The sequence below is a fragment of the Anolis carolinensis genome, chromosome 1, assembly GCF_035594765.1.
Source record: "Anolis carolinensis isolate JA03-04 chromosome 1, rAnoCar3.1.pri, whole genome shotgun sequence".
NCBI lineage: Eukaryota > Metazoa > Chordata > Lepidosauria > Squamata > Dactyloidae > Anolis > Anolis carolinensis.
The window spans coordinates 259,546,608-259,569,234 of record NC_085841.1 but is presented as its reverse complement, the minus strand read 5'-3'; the positions used below and the strand labels follow the sequence as shown (position 1 = coordinate 259,569,234).

The 22,627-nt window shown below is 41.3% G+C and overlaps 1 protein-coding gene across 1 annotated transcript; it reads left to right on the top strand.

The window, feature by feature from the left end:
• The first annotated feature begins 14,576 nt into the window (after nt 1–14,576).
• Nucleotides 14,577–21,503, top strand: fth1 (ferritin heavy chain 1). Its single transcript, XM_003224121.4, has 4 exons — nt 14,577–14,830; nt 18,809–18,955; nt 20,241–20,366; nt 21,184–21,503. The coding sequence occupies exons 1-4, from the start codon at nt 14,720–14,722 to the stop codon at nt 21,346–21,348; spliced, it is 549 nt and encodes a 182-aa protein (XP_003224169.1). The 5' UTR covers nt 14,577–14,719; the 3' UTR covers nt 21,349–21,503.
• The last annotated feature ends 1,124 nt before the right edge of the window (nt 21,504–22,627 follow it).

Below are 22,627 nucleotides of genomic sequence, written 5' to 3'. Positions count from 1 at the left end.
ATACCAGAGTAAAAAATGCATCCCTCTTGATATGCCTCCCCTTGCAATATGCAGATATGGGGCAGTGTTGATTGTAGGCTAAGATGCCTACTAATTGGAAACTGGATTACACTGAGCTCTACTAAGTGTATTTAGTGGCATGTGTAATCAGGGAGAGCATACATACCCAGTTGGTATAATATATTTTTAACCTGCTTTTAAGGGTGAAGTACTATAAAATAGCTTGTAATACAACAAGCCAAATACAATAAGAGCAACATCGGATTAAAAAAATGTATAGAAGAAGCCATGATGAAACAATTTAGCAGAATAAAAAACATTTGAGACTCATCTTAAAGGCTGTGCTAGGGAATTAGATGTATCTCAAGGAAATAAATTCTAGGAGAGTAAGGCCACTTAAATTGCACTATCCATTCTTCACTAATGTCTGACCAGCTTATGATCTCATCACATGGACCTTGAGAAGCATGGGGGATTTTCTGACATACCTTTCGATTCCCAATCCTGTTTCAAGTTCTGTCTTCCCATCACACACGTTTCCCTCTTCAGTTATTCCCTGTTGTTGCCCGCATTCAAACCATCACACAGAGAATCCTCAGGAAAAACTTCAATATTGAAAGCCAAGATTACCATAAACCTCATTTCATTTAAGGAAGTGGGAAGCAGAGTAATTTTAAATCCCCTTTGCCATGATAAGTCTTTCCCATGCCTTCCTTCCCTTCATTAGACCAGTGTAATTTTAAACCCTTTGCAACCATCCTGTCCTGCCAGGCTGTGCTTCCATTCATTTGACCAATATAATTATAAACCACTTTGCTATGATCCCCTTCTGCTACGCTTTCCTTCCCTCAGACCAGTGTTGTGTTAAAAAGCTAGCAAGAACACAATGTCGAGCCTAGCTTGCTATTAAGAAGAAAATGTAGTGGAACACCTATTCCTCTATGTTGCTGAAACAATTCAACACAGGGGAATCTGTCAGATCCCATCACATAAGTTTTTCGACGTTAGCAATGATTCTGCCCCACGCCAGGAGCTCAGAATACAATTACTTGCTCATATTCAGAGCTCCCTCCTTTCAGTACATCTCACTTGCATTTCGAGGACAAAGGGCAAAGGATAACAGCCGGAAGTAGGCAAACGTCATCTGATGGGCTACGTGCCTCTTCGTCCTTGAAATGGAAATAAAGTGTCCTATGACAAGGAAAACGCTCCATGTGATGAGGTCCTTAGTGTTGAGTCAGAGGACACAGGGCTTCTGAAACTGACCTTTGAGCCGAGGAAGTTTAGAGGTGGTTGTAGCCAGACTCAGACAACTCGATCCTAAACAGCTCATGCCTTTAAAGCTTAGTGCTAGCACTTTAAATTGTACCTAGGAAGAAATGGTTGAACTGTATAAGCTGATGCAAAAGTAATGTGTCATGAAAACAATCTTGAACATTTTTCATGTGAAAAGAATCTAATAATCTTAGTGGACCACAAGCTAAATATGAGTCAACAAGGCGATAAAGCAACACAAACCCAAATAGCAATGCAATCTAGAGAATATACTGTCTCATGTAAAGAAATAAGAGCACCACTCTATGACAGCCATCTTGAAATATTTGAAGCAATATCATATTGAAACCCGCTTGTTTTCTGCTGCTCCAAAGGCTAGGATACTGAGCAATGGATCCAATGGGGGCAAGGGAAGCTTTGGTTCGCAATTGGAGTCCACTTACAGCAGTGTGTTCTTACATGGTCTTCCCTATGAAAAATACAAAGTCTACAGTAAGGTAATACATTTGTTAGGCTCAAACAGAAACCATTCTGAAGAGGATTGGAAGTCAACAATATATTTTTTTACTTATATTTTTTGTTATCATTTTTTCTCTTTATTTTTCTTTTTCTCTTCCTTTTCCTTCTAACTTTCTCCATTTTCGCCCATATTTTTTCTTTTTATCTTACTGAAAACTTCTAATAAAAAAACATTGGGGCATTTTCAATTGGTTATAACACAGATACTGTATTGCCTTAATGTGTATCATGAAAGACATCCTTTCTCTGTCTCATAGTGAGCTTCCTAAAACTCAATATAACAGTAGCATTTCTTGTGCAGAAAAAGACAGCACCCTTTATGTGTACAGTGTTTTACACAAAAGCTGCTGCTGTTTTTCCCAGTGTTTATTGCTATTCTGATCTTATTTATGTTGATGCTTGAAAATGCCTAAAAGGCTATTCATAACACACTGATTTCCTTATCATACAACACCAAGTGAGAGAAAAAGCATTTCCCAAATGTGGAAAAATTCAGTTTGTTTATTTTGGGCTCAGCTTTTTGAGGTAGAGGTTAAAAATATGGTAGCAAATGTGTGATGGAAGCCCTATCTGTGAGACCAAACAAAGAAGGCAGGAGAAAATGGAAAGGGGTTAGAGATTTCACTGCAAATAACTGCCTTGCAAAAGTGTGATTTTCAGCATGACACAACAATGGAGTAAAGGGCTAATTTTCCTTCTCTGTCTGCTGCAGCCTAGCTCTCTCTTATGCACACAAAAACATTTTCACACACCCCACATTTATTTTGCAGTGAAGAACTTCCCTAGGCTTCCATAGACATAAAATGCAGTACTACAATCAACCTCACTGTTTATTTTTTGTGTTTGCAGTTTTTTAAAATAAAGGAACTGAGGCACCCGTCACAGCAAGTGGAAACTTTCCATAATTATATTTTGCAACTGAGTTACCTTTCCCCTCATTTGCTGAGTTTATGTGCTTAGATTCTGGAATCTTCTCCTCTCCTAGGGGACATTTTATTCCTTCTTTCTGTTTGAAGCCTGAACAGTGTTTCTCTCTGCCATGCAATTGTTCTCTCTGACCACGGGCTGAGACAGATGGGATTGGAGTCCAACAACCGTTGGGACACAGGTCACACGTTTCTGCTCCATGCAACTGACTTACAGTAAAGAATAAGACTGCATGCTCCCATTGCTCCCCTCCACATCCAAACAGACTGCCAAATGAATTTTGCTTCAAAACTGGTGAGAGAGCTCTCCGAGGGCAATAAGCTAGTTTAGAGGGTGCAAGACGGGTCCTGTGGTACCTATCTTTCTGTCTGTCTTCCAACAGAGGGAAATGACTGGGGGTCTGGAAAGTATTAAACAGAAGTTATAAGAGCCCCCGGTAGCACAATGGGTTAAACCCTTGTGCCGGCAGGACTGATGATTTGAAGGTTGGGTTGCTGACATGAAGGTTGCCGGTTCGAATTTGGGGAGAGCATGGATGAGCTCTTTCTGCCAGCTCCAGCTCCATGCGGGGACATGAGAGAAGACTCCCACAAACATCAAACATCCGGGCATCCTCTGGGCAATGTCCTTGCAGACGGCCAATTCTCTCACACCAGAAATGATTTGCAGTTTCTCAAGTCGCTCATGACACGAACCCCCCCCCCCCCCCCCGAAGTTATTGCTATCCTCCAACACCTGCTGCCTGGGGAGACTTCCTTCCTTTGCCCAATGCTTTGTTCCACAACAGCAAAATATTTACAGCAGTTTCCATTCTTCCCTCTGTTTGAAGGGTGTGAGAACTTGTGGAAGAACAGGACAAATTGGTGCAATGGTGTATCCCATTTCAATGCTTCAAAGAATGCTAAAAGTGATATAGTCACAAGCTGATAGGAATGGTTCCAACCACATCTGGAAGGCCATGCGTTCTTCCCTCCCCCATTCTCAATACATTGTGGAAATAACCTCCATGTCATTTTTTTGTTCTGGGGAGCTAACTGTATGGGATGCTGTTAAAATGGCAATAAGTTATTGCCATCTTGTTGTAAATGTGAATACAAAGGAATAAGACATTTTTATAAATTGCACTGGAAACATCCTCACCTGCAATTCACCTTTCTCAAGAACAGGTTAAAAACCACAAAACCTCAATTTATGGAATTAAAACCATTTAAAATTAATAAAAACAATATACAAATCAGCAATCAACACCATTAGTAGTCAATCACAATCATTTCCCCAAAAGTCTCACAAAATAGAAAAGCTTTCACTTGCTAGCAAAAGAATAAGAAAGATAAACAATGCAGGGTGTTCAAAAACATGCCAGCAGCCACAGGAAAGTCCTCTGCTTTATTTTCTATTGAACAAGACTGAGTGGGAAGTGGAACAGAGATTTTAAAATTTAAAAAGGCTCAAAAGGGGACATCTCAAGCTGGAATAAGGTATCAATGAATGCTGTTAGCACAGTCTAGAAAAGGCATGTTTACCATGTGTAAATCGGTGATGATGTGTGTCTATAAATACATAGTGGACACATTCTAAGCAAAACAATGGTCAGCTGCAGGTTCTTCAAATATGTCTTCCACAGGTTCCAGAGTTTCCACATGATGATATATATCTCACATTTATGCTTTATGGTATCCCCCCCCCCCCCCATCCTAATCTTCAGTGAGGATGGAACCCAAACTGATGAGGACTATCATATATATACCCATATATGCTGACCTTGTTTATAAGTCAAGTGCCCCTTTTGAAAATGTCTGCCAAATTGTCTCAAGCTTTTTCAATCTATGTATGGTTTTAATCTTTGTTAGATCGGGCTTGTCCCCATGTAAGCCACCCCGAGGAGGGATATAAAAGTGTTGTTGTTGTTGTTGTTGTTGTTGTTGTTGTTTCATATCTACCATTGATGCTTCACTGATTCCTCTATTTACTGTCTTTTGCTTAGGACAATATTTCATCCTTATTGATACAGCAAATGGTAGAAAAAGAAAGGCTGGTAGAATAGCAGGCCTGAAGGCATGGCAGATTCTTCCTCTCAAGATCTTGGAATTATTTGAGTTCAGTATTGTGGTTCAAACAATAAAATTAGTACTCAATCATAAGGAATGAACATAAAACGGACCATTAATTGCTATTCAACCACTCAAAGTAATTATCAGTTAACAATGACTTTAAATAGCTATTAAACAATCCAACAAGTTAGGGCTCATATATTATTTTTAATGAACTCGATCTAAGCTATGGTCTGATCTTGGAATCCTAGAGGTTTTAAAAGAGTTAAGAATTGTCAGCCATATTTTAAACGAAAGATTTATCTTCAAGAGGCCAAAAAGCTAGCCGGTTTTTGATGCGTAAGCGCATTCAGAAATAAACAAAGATTGGAGTTCCTTTTAACAATTCTAAGCATGGGTGGGAAGGAAAGAGTAGTGTTTGCCTGTGGGTGGCATAGGAATGGCCAACAGGGCAGAAGCAGCCTGAAAACCCATATTGTATTTTGTACAAAATCTGCTCCATAAGAGAACATATTTTCTGCAAGCAGGAGGTCCCACAGTCAATCCTTGTTTTCCTCCAAATACAGTTAAAGCTCCTGCCTAAAGAACTTATGTCAGGAATGAGTTAGATGAGCAAATGGTTAGGCTCAATATAACAACATTAGAGAAGGAGGAGGCACAGTAAGTCTAAAGGCTCCAGATCGCATCTACTAAAAACATTGCTCATTGCTTTAAAAATATCCCCAAAACATTAAAGATAATTTTTCAAAATAATTTGGAATACAGAAATGTGTGCATTGTTAGTATCTTTGAAATTTGTCCGTTTCATAATGGATGTCAACATCAATTAAATACTGGGAAAGAAAGACGTATACAACATAGTCAGGCCCTGGACAGTAGGGTTGTGCCTGGTTCCACTTTAGAAAACTGCATTTGGCTTTTTTGGATGCCAGTAGTGGCATGGTCTCCGCAGCCATGTTTTTTTCATCCGAAACAGACCACGCAGCTGCCAATCGCGGCTACTTTCAGTTTCTCTTCAGGAACACGCGGAGAGGCTGCCGTGTGCTTGCATGGGGTTTCCCTGTGAGTCTTGCCTATTGAGCAAATCAGAATAGAAGAAAGCCATGACGTGTCTTACCTAAACCGGGTCTACATAAACGGGGCGAGCACCTCCATTCCTCAGTTGCATCCTGGCTCAAGAGAGAGGCAGATCAATCGTGCTTCAGTCCGATTGCTGCTCACTTTAGTTTTTGGCTTGGCTTCAGATTTCCCACAATACATTTTTAAAATGTTTATTTTCCAGTGGATCATATTGGAGTGTTTTTCTAATAAGGGGACATGCTTCTTGCTTGCTTGCTTGTGGATGGTGGCTGGCCTCTTCCAGTATGTTTTGAGAACACGAAATGCAAAAGCTTTTTGTTTTTTTATTAGTAAAAAAAGTTTAATGGTGGGCTGTGTGATGGGGAACTCTGCATCTTTGACAGTTTGGCATTTGGCAGGAAGGAATGGTGCCCCAGCTGCTGCTCCTGGAGAAATTACAGGGCGGAACCAGTGGGGATACCTTTTTAGGGATTTTTAAAGGGGCTTTTGTTTCTAGAAAGTTAAGAATTTCCTTTAAATCAGAGAATGACCCTTGGGGGGCTAACTGTGGTAGATGTGTCCTCCAAGTGTGGCCATTTTCATCCCAATTGCACTAAAAATGATGGGAGGGGGAGCCCAGGATCCCTCCCCCCCATTGCCACCAATGGACCAGATCTTCCTGAATTTTTTGGCTGCAGACTGAAAATGGCCTTTCGGAAGCTGCCCGTTTTTAGGAGACTCATGAAAATGGATCTGCGAGTCCACCAAAATTTTGATACCAAAAACAGATCACATTTCAGCTGGATTGCACAACCCTACTGATTTTTATCAGATTCTCTTGCCTCTCGTTGGTCCGAGCTACATTGAGAGCTGGCTATTACTCAAACCTTTGGATATAAATAACTATACCTTGTTTATGACTTCCTGCTTCTGTACATTTTTACTATTGTCTCATTAGCGGAACAAAAAGGAAAATTTTACCATTCTTAATATAGTGTATTCGTAATGAAAGAAGCTATTCCTGGAAGGATCTTCTCTGCTGTGCAACCTAAGAAAGCATGGCAACTGTTCTAGTGCTTGGAAACACAGGAAAGTTATGTATTTTCATTCAGGTCCTTTATTACATCAACAACATGATTACTGTGCACACAACGATCATGGACACAAAGAAACCCTGATTTATTCTCTGATGAAGCAATAACAGATATTAAATTAAAAGGAGAGCTCTTTCGTCATTAGTGGACTAGTCAAATATATTCAAAATGAGATGTTTCACAATGTGCTAGTAATAATACAACATAAAACACCCCTAGTTGACATGAACCCAGACGATTCAAGAATACATGAAAGGCCATAATGGGTGTGCAGCCTTGTGTGGCCAATGCAGTGACAAGAGATTTGATTAAGCACAGTGGACTGATGCCCTTAAAACACCTCACCAGCACAAAGCGGTAACCAGTCATAGGTTATTCTGATTGTGCAATATCTGCCATTTTTCTTTACTTTTAGTATGAATACATACTATTTTTTAGCTTTTAAAAAGAAATAGCAGAAGTCCTAAATGTAAGGAACAAAAGCTAACTATGAAATAGTACATTAAATCTGACATTCTCTCCCTCCACTCCCAAGAGGATGTGGTTTATAAATATAGTAGTCGGTGTGCTTTGGGAAGTTTACATGCTGGTAAATCTGACTGCAAGGCTGGTATTTTCCAGCAGCGTCCCTGACTGAAAACCAAAAACAGCTCTACTGAGAAACAAATAGTGCTTTAGAAATGGTCATCACAATATGTCCAATACAACTGGCAAATTATCTTTCTTTGTGCTTTCTACTGTATTTTGACCCATGTCCATAATCCTTCATATGCTGTGAGGCATAAAGTAATGGTGAGAGCTTTTCTTTTCCAGGAGAGACTGTTGCAATGGGATCACCTCTCACAGTCTCTGTCTGATGTATCTCAAGAGCACGACATGCCAATTTTTACCAATACCCCAGTGAGTCACTGGTCAAATAAATTGCTCAATAATGGGGTTTCTTTCCAGTCCTCTTTGCTATGTTTACCATCCTTGTCTTACGTAAATGCTGTGTTGGTCCCTGCATTTCAGCTCTCTACCTAGTTCTAACATGATATAATGCTTTGTTGTGGTTCATGTTAAATCCTTTTCTCGCACTTATCTTATGTTGTGCTTCCAGTTCTATAAGTATTTGATCCCATGATGACTTTTTTCAGCATGTTTTTCTTCCTCGTTACCCAAAGTTGGCTCATTGTGTGGTTTCTGTGAAGTCATTCCTTACCGCAGTTACAATGTGTTTTTAAAGCAACAGCCCTAGAACTTACCCAATGGACATTTCCCTCTATAATCATTTCCTGTCTGGTTGACAGGATGACATCAGGACCAAAGCAAAGTGTCATACCAAAGGGAAAAAAATCAAAACCTACTTCCCTACTAAGACATAGTGTAAAGTCAAATCCATAGAATACACTGCTTGTTCATTTCAATCTACTGCTTTATCCCACCTTTCCTCCAATGTGGGCCCCTTGGTGGCTTACAAAATAATATTAAAACTAAATGTGGTACGTAAAAAAAGAAGTAAATAATCAGATTAAAACACAATAGTTTAAGACACATATAAAATAAATTAAGGTACAGCATACCCCCATTAAATAACACACGTCTTCAGCCGTCCAATGTTTCAATAAAATGGTCTTTGCTTGCCATCAAAAGTTGGGCTCCTATGGAAGGGAGTTCCACAGTATGGGAGCAGCCAACAAGAAGGCCCTTCCTGTGTTCTAAAATGTTTGTGTCTTGGTGGGACAGAGAAAAAGCCTTCAGCTGGAACAATTGGCGGCATTCAGCTTCTGGCGCGAAAAACTTCACCTGCCTTTCTCAGCAAGGCCACCCTATTTTCTTGCCCTACCATCTTGTTAACTTTCCCTCTAAGGACACATATACACTGTAGAATTAATGCCATTCGACACCACTTTAACTGGCACGGCTTAATGCTATGTAATCATGGGATTTGTAGTTCGGTGTCCACACAATATGTTGAGTATGAGAGAAGGTTGTGTCTAACGGAACCAGGCTCCTGCTGCCAATGCATATGATAGCGCCATCACCAGCCATCTGCACATCTGGCACATATAAGTAGAGGTTTCTATATATTAGATGCCTTCAAGCGTGAGGGGATCAGGACGAGCCCAAGGCCTTTCCTTATCTGATGCAAATCATGCTCATTCCAAATTAAGATGGCACCACTTGAGAAATTATGTTGGTAATTAAATAAGGCAGAAAATCTCATGCCATTCTGGTAATAATACAAGTAATAAGTATGTTCTGATAGCCTGACACAGACTTGGGTGGGAGATCCTGTCCCACTCTGTGGAGTCTAGTGCAGAAGTTCTCATATTCATCATATGTGAGAGGTTGCAGGAGATGAAAAATGGACATTGGGCCACTTGTAACACCCAATAATGTTTTTGTGGCCCTTGAATCTTTTGGAATGCCCCTTTTAAATGCCAGTTTACCTTTCAAATGGGTTACAAAGCACAGTAGAAAACAAACACATAGCTGTGTTAATCTGGACTATTAGTATTCCAGACTAATACAGCTATATGTTTTTTGTTATGTGATGAACTATTGAAGGGATTTATTCCTTACTCAGTAGCTTTCCTGTCAATCTTGTCAATTTGCCTAACAAAAAAAATTTCTCACTTGGGAACTTCCATTTCACAACTATGCAAATGTGAGATTTTGAAATTGTCAGGAAGGATAGAAAGAAAAGGACAGCTGTATAGTATGCTTCTTTGGAAAGCATGCTTTCTAGCACATTTAAGCATATATACATATTTGGAAATATATACCTTTTAAAATTCTTGGACAGAGTGTGTAACTGGACCTCACAGAAGCGGCTTGTTCATCCTGGCTTGCTGCCTACAATACAGACAATTAGGGCTGTGTATGCTGCTGTTTACAGTCCTCCTGTCAAGCTTCACAGAACATTGCGATCCTATATACTGGTGTTTAATCCTTTTTTGTGCATGTTGCCGAATTCTGTTTCGTGATGATCTAACCTGCAAAACCCACAAACTCCTTTCCCTGCTACAAAGTAAAATGTAGTAAAGGTAAAGGTTTCCCCTCGACATTAAGTCTAGTTGTGTCCAACTCTGGGGGTTGGTGCTCATCTCAATTTCTAAGCCGAAGAGCCGGTGTTGTCTAGAGACACTTCCTAGGTCATGTGGCTAGCATGATTGTGTGGAGTGCTGTTACCTTCCCACTGAATCAGTACCTATTGATCTACTCACATCTGCATGTTTTCGAACTGCTAGGTTGGCAGAAGCTAGGGCTAACAATGGGAGCTCGCCTTGTCTGTGAATTTGAACCGCCGACGGTAGTAACAAGCAATTTAATTAATAGTTGTAAAATTGAAAGGAAGGCATTTCTAGTACAGATTGAGTATCCCTTATCCCAAATGCATGGGACCAGAAATGTTTTGGACTTTTTGAGGGGAAAAATGGAAAACATGTATTTGCATATATGTTCGTAAGGCGATATCTTAAAGAAAAAACCCAGGTCACATATACCTTATACCCATAGCCCAAAAGTAATTTTATGCACAACTAGCATTTATACATGGTGTTGCCCAGGTGTCGGAGGAACTGCTGCCCCTTGCTTTCATTTCTTTCCCTCCTCTCATAATTTCCCCACTTTTCTTTCTCTTCCTTCCTTTCCTCCTTTTCCTTTTTTCTCCCACCCTCCTTCCTTCCTTCCTTCCTTCCTTCCTTCCTTCCTTCCTTCCTTCCTTCCTTCCTTCCTTCCTTCCCTCTTTCTCTCTCTCTCTCTCTCTCTCTCTCTCTCTCTCTCTCTCGCTCTCTCCCGCTCCCCCCCAATGTATTATTGAAGGCTTCCATGGCTGAAATCACTGGGTTGCTGTGAGTTTTCCAGGCTGTTTGGCCATGTTCCCAAAGCATTCTCTCCTGATGTTTCGCCCACATCTATGGTAGGCATCCTCAGAGTTGTGAGGTCTGTTGGAAACTAGGCAAGTGGGGGTTATATATCTGCGGAATATTCTGGGTGGGAGAAAGGACTCTTGTCTGCCTCAGGCAAGTGTGAATGTTGCAAATTGGCCACCTTGATTAGCATTGAATGGCCTTTCAGCTTCAAAGTATGGCTACTTCCTGCCTGGAGAGAATCCATTGTTGGGAGGTGTTATTTATTTTTTTATTTATTTATTTACAGCATTTATATTCCGCCCTTCTCACCTCGAAGGGGACTCAGGGCGGATCACATTGCACACATAAAGGCAAACATTCAATGCCATAACATAGAACAAAGACAGAGACAAGACGTAGGCATAGGCTGGCCTCGAATTCATGACCTCTTGGTCAGAGTGATTTGTTGCAGCTGGCTTGCTATCCAGCCTGCACCACAGCCCGGCCTAGCTGCCCCTGATTGTTTTTTGTCTGGAATCCTTCTGCTTTTTGAGTGTTGCTCTTTATTTATTGTCCAAAATCAGGACAGTAAATCATTTGCCTAGTTTCCAATAGACCTCACAGCCTCTGAGGGTGCCTGACATAGATGTGGGCGAAATGTCAGGAGAGAATGGTTCCGGTCTGGAACAGGGCCATACAACCCAGGAAACTCACAGCAACCCACTACCTCACAGTGTCCAAGTGGCAACATGGCTCTCTTTATGGCTGCTTCCTTCCTCGCTTCCCCTCATATGTCACCTTTCTTTCCCAGTGACATCACAAAGTGCCACTGGATTGTCACCTAGCAACAGACTTTGTAATACAGACAGACATAAATAGGTTACTTTTGCTATATAGATAGAGATACAGATATAGATACATAGGCTAGCTGGGTGTCATTGGGACCGCTGCCTGCCAGCCATCTCCCTTCTCCAGTTCTGATTGGGCCTACTTCACAATGTCTCCATGGCAACACTCTGACAACAGTAGGCAGATCCTCTTTATGGCCCTTTCCTTCCTTCCTCCCTTCCCTTCATATACATTACCTTTCTTTCCCAGTGACATCACTGAGGGCCACTTCACCTAGCAATAGCTTTTGTGGTACAAACAGACAAACATCCACAATTTGACTTTCATCAATATATATATGGCAGATATTTTGAATAGCTTTGTTCATGAAACAAAGTGCATGTATGCTGAACCAGTAGAAAGCAAAGGTATCTCTATCTCAGACATCTCTCTGGACAAATTCCGATTTGGGAGAATTTGGGATTTTGGAATTGCGAATAAAGTGTGCTCAACCTGTAATTACAGACGGCCAATTCTCACCCCAGAAGCGACTCAAGTTGCTCCTGACACGAAAAAAATAAATAAATAAATGATAATTATATTACTCCTTATCATTACAGAGCATGATAGGAAAATGGTGGAAACATTTCCAGAAATCCCTGCAGGATGCTCATGGGAGCCCAACGGTTTAGTGGAACCTGGAACTGAAAAACAATGCTATGAAGGAAATGTGACATTCCCATTTATTTGGGTCATATTTATTTTGTCAATAAATATCAAAACAGAACAACATATTTTTGAGGTAATTTTTTAAAAATCACTTTAGCTCCAGATGTAAGAAAGCACATCTTTTCTTGAGCTCCCAATGGTCAGTAAGCCAATAAACAAACCCACACAAAGTAGGATGAAGTAAGAGAAATGTAGACTGCCACCAGCACACTGCCACACATTTCTGAGAGGACTGGATTTTGCTGGGTCTGCTAAAACGGGATGCAACTTTATGTCAGTACATTTCCAGCCTCTGAGCAGGAATTTATCACTGACATCATCTGCAGTTACCTAACACTCCGACTTCTGAAGTAATGTTATTGTGCCTTTAGGTGTTGCATTGTGCAGAAGTTTTCATCAGTGGCAATATAATTGGACAGCGCCACTCAATCAAAAGGGATTTGAGAACCAATCTGTAAGAACATTAACATACTGAAAGTCAAAAATGTACCACATTTTGCAAAGCGTATTTCAGTTCTCTGTACAGGTTACAAATCCCTCATCTAAAATGCTTGGAATCAGAAGTGTTTTGAAATTTGGTATATGTGAATATACACAATCTTGAAGATTGGATCCAAGCCTAAAACTGAAATTCATTTATGTTTATGTTTTATATGCTTCACAAAGAATGTTGTACTGGAAACAAAGTTTGCGAACATGGAACCATCGGGAACCATCGGACTTTTCGCCCACATCTATGGCAGGCTTCCTCAGAGGTTGAGGGGTTGTTGGGTTATCTAAGCAATCATGCATGCATTTTCAATGTGGGATGGTTTATGTAGTTAGTTTTGTTTGTTGCTTAGTATCCTGAAGCCAAAGCTGCATTCCAGAGTTGCTGGCACCATTTTGAGGTTTTGTATGTGATGTGGGAAATGGGAGTATACTTCCTGGAGACTTACAGGAAGTGACATATGCCTTTAGAATTTGGGGGCATAAAAAGAGAGACTTTCTTTTGTTCTCTCTTTTTGGCTCTCTTTGGCTCTTCATGCTTTTCCTGTTTTCTTGATCCTGTCATGCCATGTTGATGTTACTTCTTTGTTAAGAGATATGTAGTATCCTGAACTGTATTATTTTGGAACTATGATGTTTTTACCTATATGACCATCATCATACAAGATTGTGAGTAAAAATATGTTTACTATTTTACTTTTGATGTCTCTGATGCTTCTTTTATGCGCATGACTCTTTAAAGGGAAAGGGAGGCTGGCTATTTTGCTTTTTCTCACCTCTGCTCACATAAACCCCTAGTCTTCTGCGTTTTTTGCTACTCTGAACCAATATCTAACCATATTGGTATCATAATCCTAACAGGTTATGAATATATTCCTAATAGGGGTCTGTTGGAAACTAGGCAAGTGAGGTTTATATATATCTGTGGAAGGTCCAGGGTGGGAGAAAGAACTCTTGTCTGTTTGAGGCAAGTGTGAATGTTGCAATTGAGCACCATGATTAGTATTGAATGGCCTTGCAGCTTCAAAGATGGCTGCTTCTTGCCTGGGGGAATCCTTTGTTGGGAAGTGTTAGCTGGCCCTGATTGTTTCATGTCTGGAATTCCTGTTTTCAAAATGTTGTTCTTTATTTACTGTCCTGATTTTAGAGTTTTTTAAATAGCCAAATTTTGTTCATTTTCGTGGTTTCCTTCTTTCTGTTGAAATTGTCCACCTGCATGTGGATTTCAGTGGCTTCTCTGTGGTCTGACATGGTGGTTGTGAGTGGTCCAGCATTTCTGTGTTCTCAAATAATATGCTGTGTCCAGGTTGGTTCAAGTATTCTGCTATGACTGACTTCTCTGGTTGAATTACTCTGCAGTGCCTTTCGTGTTCCTTGCTAAGTGCCTCACTAAATCCCAGGATTCCATAGCATTGGGAGATGGCAGTTAGAGTGGTGCCAAACTGCATTAATTCGACAGTGGAGGAGCATTTCTGTATGGCACGTCTGGTGCGCTCTTCCCCCAAATCAACCTGTCCTTGGGAGGAAGCCCCGCAGGAATAAGCAAGGCGCCAAACCTGCTGAGTCATGCTTACTCTGGAGGCGCGTGCCGTGATGTGTGTTGTGTGCGAGTGTGCGCGCGGGCGGGGAGAGGGCGAAGAGCGCGAGATCCTCACTCAAGGAGAGCCCTCGCGCCCGTCGCTCACCGCGCCTCCCATTTCCCTCCCCTCTCGGAGGGCGTGGCTTTCTTGACTCTGGAATTGTGACGCAGCCCGGGGCTATATATAGAGACGACGTCAAGGTGGTCGGGTCAGAACGCTCTGCGCGACCCAGCTGAGGAGGTTCCTGCTTCAACAGTGATTGGACGGAACCCCGCTCGGCCGCCGCCTTCCTCTTTCCATCCATCAATCCATCCGCTCGCCTTTGTGCTGCCATGGCCTCGTCTCCTTCCCAGGTGCGCCAGAACTACCACCAGGACTGCGAAGCCGCCATCAACCGGCAGATCAACCTGGAGCTCTACGCTTCCTACGTGTACCTCAGCATGGTGAGTCCTGGGAAGGAGCGGGGCGCGCGCGTGCGGGTGGTGCAGGCCTTCTCGAGGGAGCCGCGGAGCGCTGGAGGGCCAAGGTCCTTGCTGCCACTTCTTCAGCTGCCGCGCATGCGCCTGGCGTTCCCTTTAGGAGGCGCCTTCCCTCCTGGACTTCGCCCCTTCAGAGGGGTGTAGTAAACAACCACGGCGCCTAAAGAAAGCTCCCCGCCTACTGCCTTTCCAGAGTTGGGCAAGGTTTCTGCATCCAACTCAAAGAGCATTTCTGCGGCTTTTTTAAAAAAGTGAGCCCCATCTGCACTGGCCATTTAATGCTGTTTCAAACCGCTATTGAAGGAAGTGGTTTCGCAGTGCGGGGATTTACACAGGGAATCTTCGAACCACTTCGAGGCCCCGGATGGTGATGACACAAAGCACTGATGCGCGTTAAGGGCGTTCTTTCGCATTCTTTTGTGAGAGTTAATTGCCCGGTGCGCGTTAAATGGTCAGTGTAGATGGGGCCTTTGTCTAGTCGATGATTCCCCCCCCGCCCCCGTACACATATTAAAAATTTAAAATCAGTAAATAAAGAACAACACTCAGAAAGAAGAGGAATTCTAGACCTGAAACATTCAATTGCAACATTCAATGCTAATCACCTTGATTGGCATTGAAAAGCCTTGCAGCTTCAAAGCCTGCCTGATGCCTGCCTGGGGGAATCCTTTGTTGGGAGGTGTTTGCTGGCCCTGATTGTTAGCTGGCTCTCTAGCAACCACTATGTCAGACTACACAGAGAAGCCATTGAAACCCACAAGCATGTAGACAATTTCAACAGAAAGGAGGAAACTATGAACATGAACAAAATCTGGCTACCAGTATTTAAAAAAACTCTAAAATCAGGACAGTAAATAAAGATCATAAGAGAAATTTCAGACATGAATCAATTGGGGCCAGGTAACATCTCCCAACAAAGGATTCCCCCAGGCAGGAAGCAGCCAGATGTTGAAGCTGAAAGTCCATTCAATGCTAATCAGGGTTGCCAATTGCAACATTCACACCTGCCTCAAACAGACAAGAGTTCTTTCTCCCACCCTGGATTTTCCACAGAAATAGAAACCTAAATTGTCTAGTTTCCAATAGACCTCACAACCGCTGAGGAAGCCCACCATAGATGTGGCCAGAATGTCCGGAGGGAATGCTTCTGGAACATAGCCATACAGCCTGAAGAACTCACAGCAACCCAGTGATTCTGGCCAAGAAAGCCTTCAACAACACGGTCTTACGCAACGTTTTCCCAGCTCTTACTTGGAAATAGGCAACCGGCAGACTCTGATTGGAAGAGAATAAAGTGCAGCTACCTGCAGTGTAAATTTAATGCAGTTTACTACTGCTTTATCATGCCGTGTGCTATGGAATCCTGGGATTTGTAACTTTCCAAGGGTCTTTAGCCATCTCTGGCAAAGAGAGAAGTTGTCTCACCAAACTATATCTCCCAGGATCCCATAACATTGAACCATGGCAATTAAAGTAGTGATAGACATCATTTATACTACAGGCCGGATGCACCTTATAGAACAGGCATGGGCAAACTTGGGCCCTCTGAGTGTTTTGGACTTCAACACCCACCATTCCTAACAACATCAGGCCCTTTTCTTTTCCCACTCAGCCACTTGAGGGGGAAAAGAAAAGGGCCTGAGGCTGTTAGGAATGGTGGGAGTTGAAGTCCAAAAAATTTGGAAGGCCCAGTTTGCCCATGCCTGTTATAGAAGAACTCTGCCTTACTATCCGTTTCCACTTTCCCATTATGCTGGAGTTAGGTAGCCACAATCCAGCTGTTGTCTCTAGAGGTTTTTCCTGGCGGATTGCTTTTATGTGGCCAAATGCTGCAATGCAAAGAGGAACTGTCTTGTGATGCACTTGCTTACTCCACAAGTATTGCAAGGTAACTGCGCCACTGGCATGCTGTGCTTGCTGTTGAGTCTTTTTATGCCGCTGGATGTTTTGAGGTAACCAAAGAGTGGGGCGGAAGAGTGTTTACACTCTTGTGGTGCGAGTATTGGCTCCCGTTTGCTGGAGCCTCTTTGTGTGCAGAAGCCCCAGTTCTTATCTCTCCAGTAAAGAGTGACTGCACTTTAATTGACTTTGGACCTTTTCTCTAGAACATTTGTTTGTTTTCATTTGGTCTGGTTGTTTTGAACATAGCTAAAGCCATATCTCCAAGTTACTGTTAACTTTTGTGGCCTGTGGTTGTAAACCTAGCAGCACAAATGTGGCTTATATGGTTGCAAACATCTCATGGCAGCTGTATGTTAAAATGTATTTTTCCAAATACTGGAAGAGTTTACAAATCATGTCTGCATATAGTTCACTATATTTGGGGAAAGGTGCCAGCGGGGGCTAGATGTTCCTGACCACTGCTGCCACCATTTTCCCTTCAAAGAGACAATAAATGGCACTATGGCTGAGAGGATAGAAGGGATCAATGGTTCCTTTAGGTTTTCCCACAATAGACATTTTTTTTTGCCTTTTGCCACTCAATTCAGAAAAGAGGATGTTTTCCTTCCTTCCTTTTTTTTTGATAAAGAGTTAAAGAATAATACTTGGACTCATGGATAGTGACCCAGATTTTTGGGTCAATTTCTGAATAAAATTTCTAGACATACATCATCCATACAGTACTTGGAAGTCAGTAGCTTTAAAATGAATTTATTGACACTGGCTGTCTAGGGACAGCCCAGCTCTTGCTGCTCTGGAGTCTTTTGTGATGTAACATTAACTGGAATATAGAATTTAATGTATGACTAATAGTTAAGGGGAATTGTAAGCGATCAAACATGGTGCGCTTAATTCAGAACTGTTCATCTGGCAAATGGTTTCTAAAATGGAATGGGTCTCTCTATCTCTCTTAAACCTGGTTTTGTGGCCTAAATTGTACATTTCAGTGGTAGCAGGGCCAATTAGAACAGGGATGTACAAACTTTGGCCATCCAGGTATTTTGGACTTCAACTCCCAGAAATCCCAGCCAGTTTAATGGCTGTTAGGAATTGTGGGAGTTGAAGTCCAAAACACAAGGAGAGCCAAAGTTTGCCCATGCCTGGATTAGAGGTTCAAAAACTCCTCAAAAGTAATGTAACAATGTGGTGGTGGTGGTGATAATAATAACTTTATTTATACCCCTCCATTGTCTCACATAGGGACTTGGGACAGCTCACAAATAGCATACAAAGATGACATACCTAAAATACATAATATATAAAGTAAAATACATCAACATGAAAACAATAAACATCACATAAAACAGGTATATAAATGGGATAAAGCAACATGTTAAAGTAAAATCAGTTAAAAGATCCATGCTTAGGATGAGTACTCAGAAATGTTTAATCTCTTGACTGTTGGCAATTTTTTTCCAAGCCAAAATTATCAGTATTGGCTACCCTAATTTGTTGAGTTCTTAGAATTGTTAATTTTTTTCTGTTAAAAGGGTAAACTCTTACTGTACAGGCAAGTCACCTTGTTCTTCCTGTTCTGAAGTGATTTTCAGAATTTACTTTCTAGTGGATCGACCAAAAGAAAAACTGACAATTAGACCTGTAGAATTAGTTCATCTAAATTGAGCTCTGGGCAAAATTGAAAGTTCCAGATGTCTTTGGACTGCAGCTGTAACCATTTCTTACAGTTGGTGGCAAGGATTGTTCTTAGTTCAAACCTAACACATCTGTAGAGCCACAGTTTGTCCTCTTCTTTTACAAAGTCTTAGTTCTGTATGTTGCATTAGAAATAGATCATAGTAAGCCCTGTAGCACAGCTGGTTTGACAGGCTTGTTGTGCAGCAGTTGTATGAGACAACAAATGGTAAGAAAATATATGCATCAGATCAGTCGCAGATAATTTTGAATAGTTGCTGCAGATGAATGGGAATGCTGAAGCTGGACTTCAGTGTTTGGATCTGTTTCCTTGACAGTCCTAATCCATAACTCTGCCTTCTTTTTCAGTCCTACTATTTTGACCGTGACGACGTGGCCCTGAAGAACTTTGCCAAGTACTTCCTGCACCAATCCCGAGAGGAGCGTGAGCATGCAGAGAAACTTATGAAGCTCCAGAATAACAGGGGTGGGCGCATTTTCCTTCAGGACATCAAGGTGAGCTGATCCAAGACTTGTAGTCCAGTTTATAATGATGAAAAGTGTGAAGACACACAGCACTGTTTGCAGTCCTTAGATTAGAGATGTAAAGTCAAATGGTCTGAGGGAAACTGCATGCTTAGCAGGTCCATGCTGGAGGAAGGGAGTTTCAAGGTAAACAGAACTCTTGCTTGAATGTATCTCATGATCACATTGGAGAAAATACAAATTTTGAGTATCCACATTAATGTGCACTTTTTCAGTGTACAAGTAACTCTTCAAAACTAGATTCTCCTGAAAGTCTGAAGTGGTTTAATCTGGCAGAACATAATGCCATGTGATGGTATGGAACATGTCCTGCCGTGATCCAGCACTTTTAATCTGAACCATGTGTTCAATCAATATTACTCATTGACATATAATAACAGTGACCAGGTCTTCTTGAAATGCAGATTATTCCGCATACTGCTGATTTGTGACCTTGCATTCCATAGGAGTATTGGATCAGATTATACAATCTCTGCAATGAGGCTTCTCCAGTGTGGACAACCTAGAATGTCCCGAAATCCTTTGCAGTCACATGGGTTCTTGACAGAGAAGCTGACCTTGACAAGATTTCTAGAGAGAATGCTCTGGAAAATACCAAATATTATCACATTGTAATATGTTTTTCCTACAAACTAGCGTGTTTTTATGGAAATGTAGTTTGAGAATCTGCTTCCATGGAAACTACAACACTGCTAAACTAGCCAAACAAGATTTTCTAATTGACATACACAGACATTCTGTTGCACTTGACTGTTAAGGACGTGTGTTCTTTTAAAAGAAAAAAAACTGACCAGCAGTACAGGGGAGCAAAAAGGAGACAAAGTTTAGGAAAAGTTTTATTACAAGAAGCTTCGTACATATCAAGAGTACCTTAAACATTTCAGCATAGGCTGTTCGTAATTATACTTAGCAGGCTGCTCATCTGCCCTGTTGCTATAGTTGGTGCCTGCACTTTCTTCTGATAATAGATTGTGGTGGGAAATGGTTTGGTGTTACAATTTTTGGAGTAGTTGTGGTGATAGGTATGTTGTAGGACCCTTGAAAACAACAGATCACTTCCTCTTGGCACATGACCCAAGAGCAAGAATGTAAAGTGCTTTCAAAGACAAAAGGGCATAACTCAAGGATGTTTTCTAGCCTTGAGCATAACCTGCCCAGTTGTTCCATAATAGTGGTACGCTCTGTTAATTTTTGGGATTACAGTGCCTCAGCATTGATCAGTGAAAAACCTACTCTGCTTCTTTTGTCTTACTAGAAACCAGATCGTGATGATTGGGAAAGTGGGCTGACGGCAATGGAATGCTCTTTACACTTGGAAAAAAATGTGAACCAATCACTTCTAGAACTGCACAAGCTGGCAACTGAAAAAAATGACCCTCATGTAAGTGTCAGTCAATATAAATAACATGCTTGGCTAGAAAAGTGTCCCTGATCATGCTATTATTAAGAAACAAAACAACTGCCACCAGACTTTAAAATGAATTTGCTAAGCAAAACTGTACTTTAACATTGAGCCAGCAGAGAATTGGTATATCAGTCTAATAGGAAGGGATGTTTGTGCTCCCATATTGTGGGCATGCAGTACATACAGGGATCCAGGTCTTATGAGACTTTAGCCCCTGCTATTCCTTCCACTTTGCCTGTGCTAGCTGGATCTCTTGGAGCTTGCAATCTTTGAATACTGTGGAGCCATTTGACTTGTACCAATAGAGCGTATAAAGTGTATTGGGAGGGTGTAGACTTCAGCACCACAATTACTGCTATGCATTTCCACTATAAAAACAAGGTTCCAGTCCTTATGGCTGCCCACATGTTTTAAGGTGTGATATGCCAACTATGAGAATTCAAAAATTCTAGTGGAATTTTAGTGGAAGTGTCTTCAGATTCCTTGTTCTTTTGTGGCAAAAAGTTACACATATAGTTGAATTCAGCTTTTCTGGGACAGAATGTGGATTGCCTGTGCACACCTGTCGGCATATTGTAAGTTAAATTGTACTTCTCTTCATTATCTGTCATTTAGTTGTAAATGTCTTGTACTACATCTATGTGAGGAGAGGAAAAACAGTACAGGAGCAGAAACTGACAGTGCTTCCTTGGCCTCAGGCTTTGCTCATTATGCTTTTAAGACATTATTGTGAGTACTGCCTGATTTTGGCAGGATCAGTAGGAGCATGCCTAATGCATTTTCTCTCTTCCAGTTATGTGACTTCATTGAAACTCACTACTTGGATGAGCAGGTCAAATCCATCAAAGAGTTGGGTGATCATGTGACCAATCTGCGCAAGATGGGAGCACCCAAATGTGGAATGGCTGAGTACCTCTTCGACAAGCACACTCTGGGAGAAAGTGACAATGAGAATTAAAAGCTCTCTACACAAACAAAGCTTCAGTGAGACTCTTACCATCTTCAGCAGTGCATGTTTCTGGTTTCCCCCTTAGCATTGTCCATATAATGTATAAAAACAACTTCTGTTCTTTTGTGTTATATCTTATGCCCAATAAAGTGACTTGGTTCTAATTGTTTTCAGCTGTGCTGCAGTATATTTAGAACAAAAGTGTCAGTAAAGTACACTTTGAGATTGCTGCAGGTTTTAAAAACATCTCTAACTCATAGTACATGAAAATAGGCTCCATTAAACCTGGTAGTACTCTTCAATAGACATACATAACAGTGTTGTAAACTGAATTCTCCAAATGTCATGGCTAGGAGAAAGGGTTCTGGTATACAGAACCAGCCATAACCTCAGGTTCTTGAAAAAAAAAGCTATACTCTATAGATTCTACATATTTTAGGGCAGCACTGTCAAGGTGTGGCTTGCTTTGACATAAAAATAGGCATGTTGTTGATGATGGTGGATGTACTTCAATCAGTGAAGTACTGATTTCCACAGTGGCACAATGGGCTAAACTGCTGACCTGATGGTTGGTGGTTCGAATCTGTGAGATGGGGTGAGTCTATCAGCCTCGGCTTCCCATGCAGAGACATGAGAGAAGACTGCCACAGGATGGTAACACATCTAGGCCTCCCCTGGGCAACATTTTTGTAGACTGTCGATTCTCTGACACCAGAAGCGATCTGCAGTATGTTCTCAAGTAGCTTCTGACACAATTTTTTTAAAAAAGAAAATACGTTTAAAAAATAACTTACTCTGGTTTTGAGTGATGTTACTTGCTCTGCAATCTGGAGCTGGATTTTATTTTTACTACTGATTTATAATGAAGGATGTTAAGGAATGTAAAAACATCAGTGTTGTCATCAGTGACAAATGTCCTTTAAATGTATGTCTGTTGCAATTTAACTAAGCAACAGCTGCCCCCTTTCTGATGGACAGTGTGTAACAATTGGCTGATTTAATTCCCCTGATGCTTTTTTCGTTCTCTTAAGTGGAAGATCTGTGCTTTATGAGCTATAGTTTATTGCTGTGCTATTGAACTGAATGGTGTAACAGCAGCTGCCCTAGGCAGAAGTCAAATACCACCCATAAAACATTGCCTTTCTATTCTAAACCTTTGAAGTGATTCATTTGAGAGTCTCATTTTGTGTTCATGTCATTTATCTCGCCTACTTTTTCCAAGAGCACTGAAAAACAAAAGTCCTGTGCTGTACACTAAAAATTTGTACCATTTACCTGAATGTTGCTG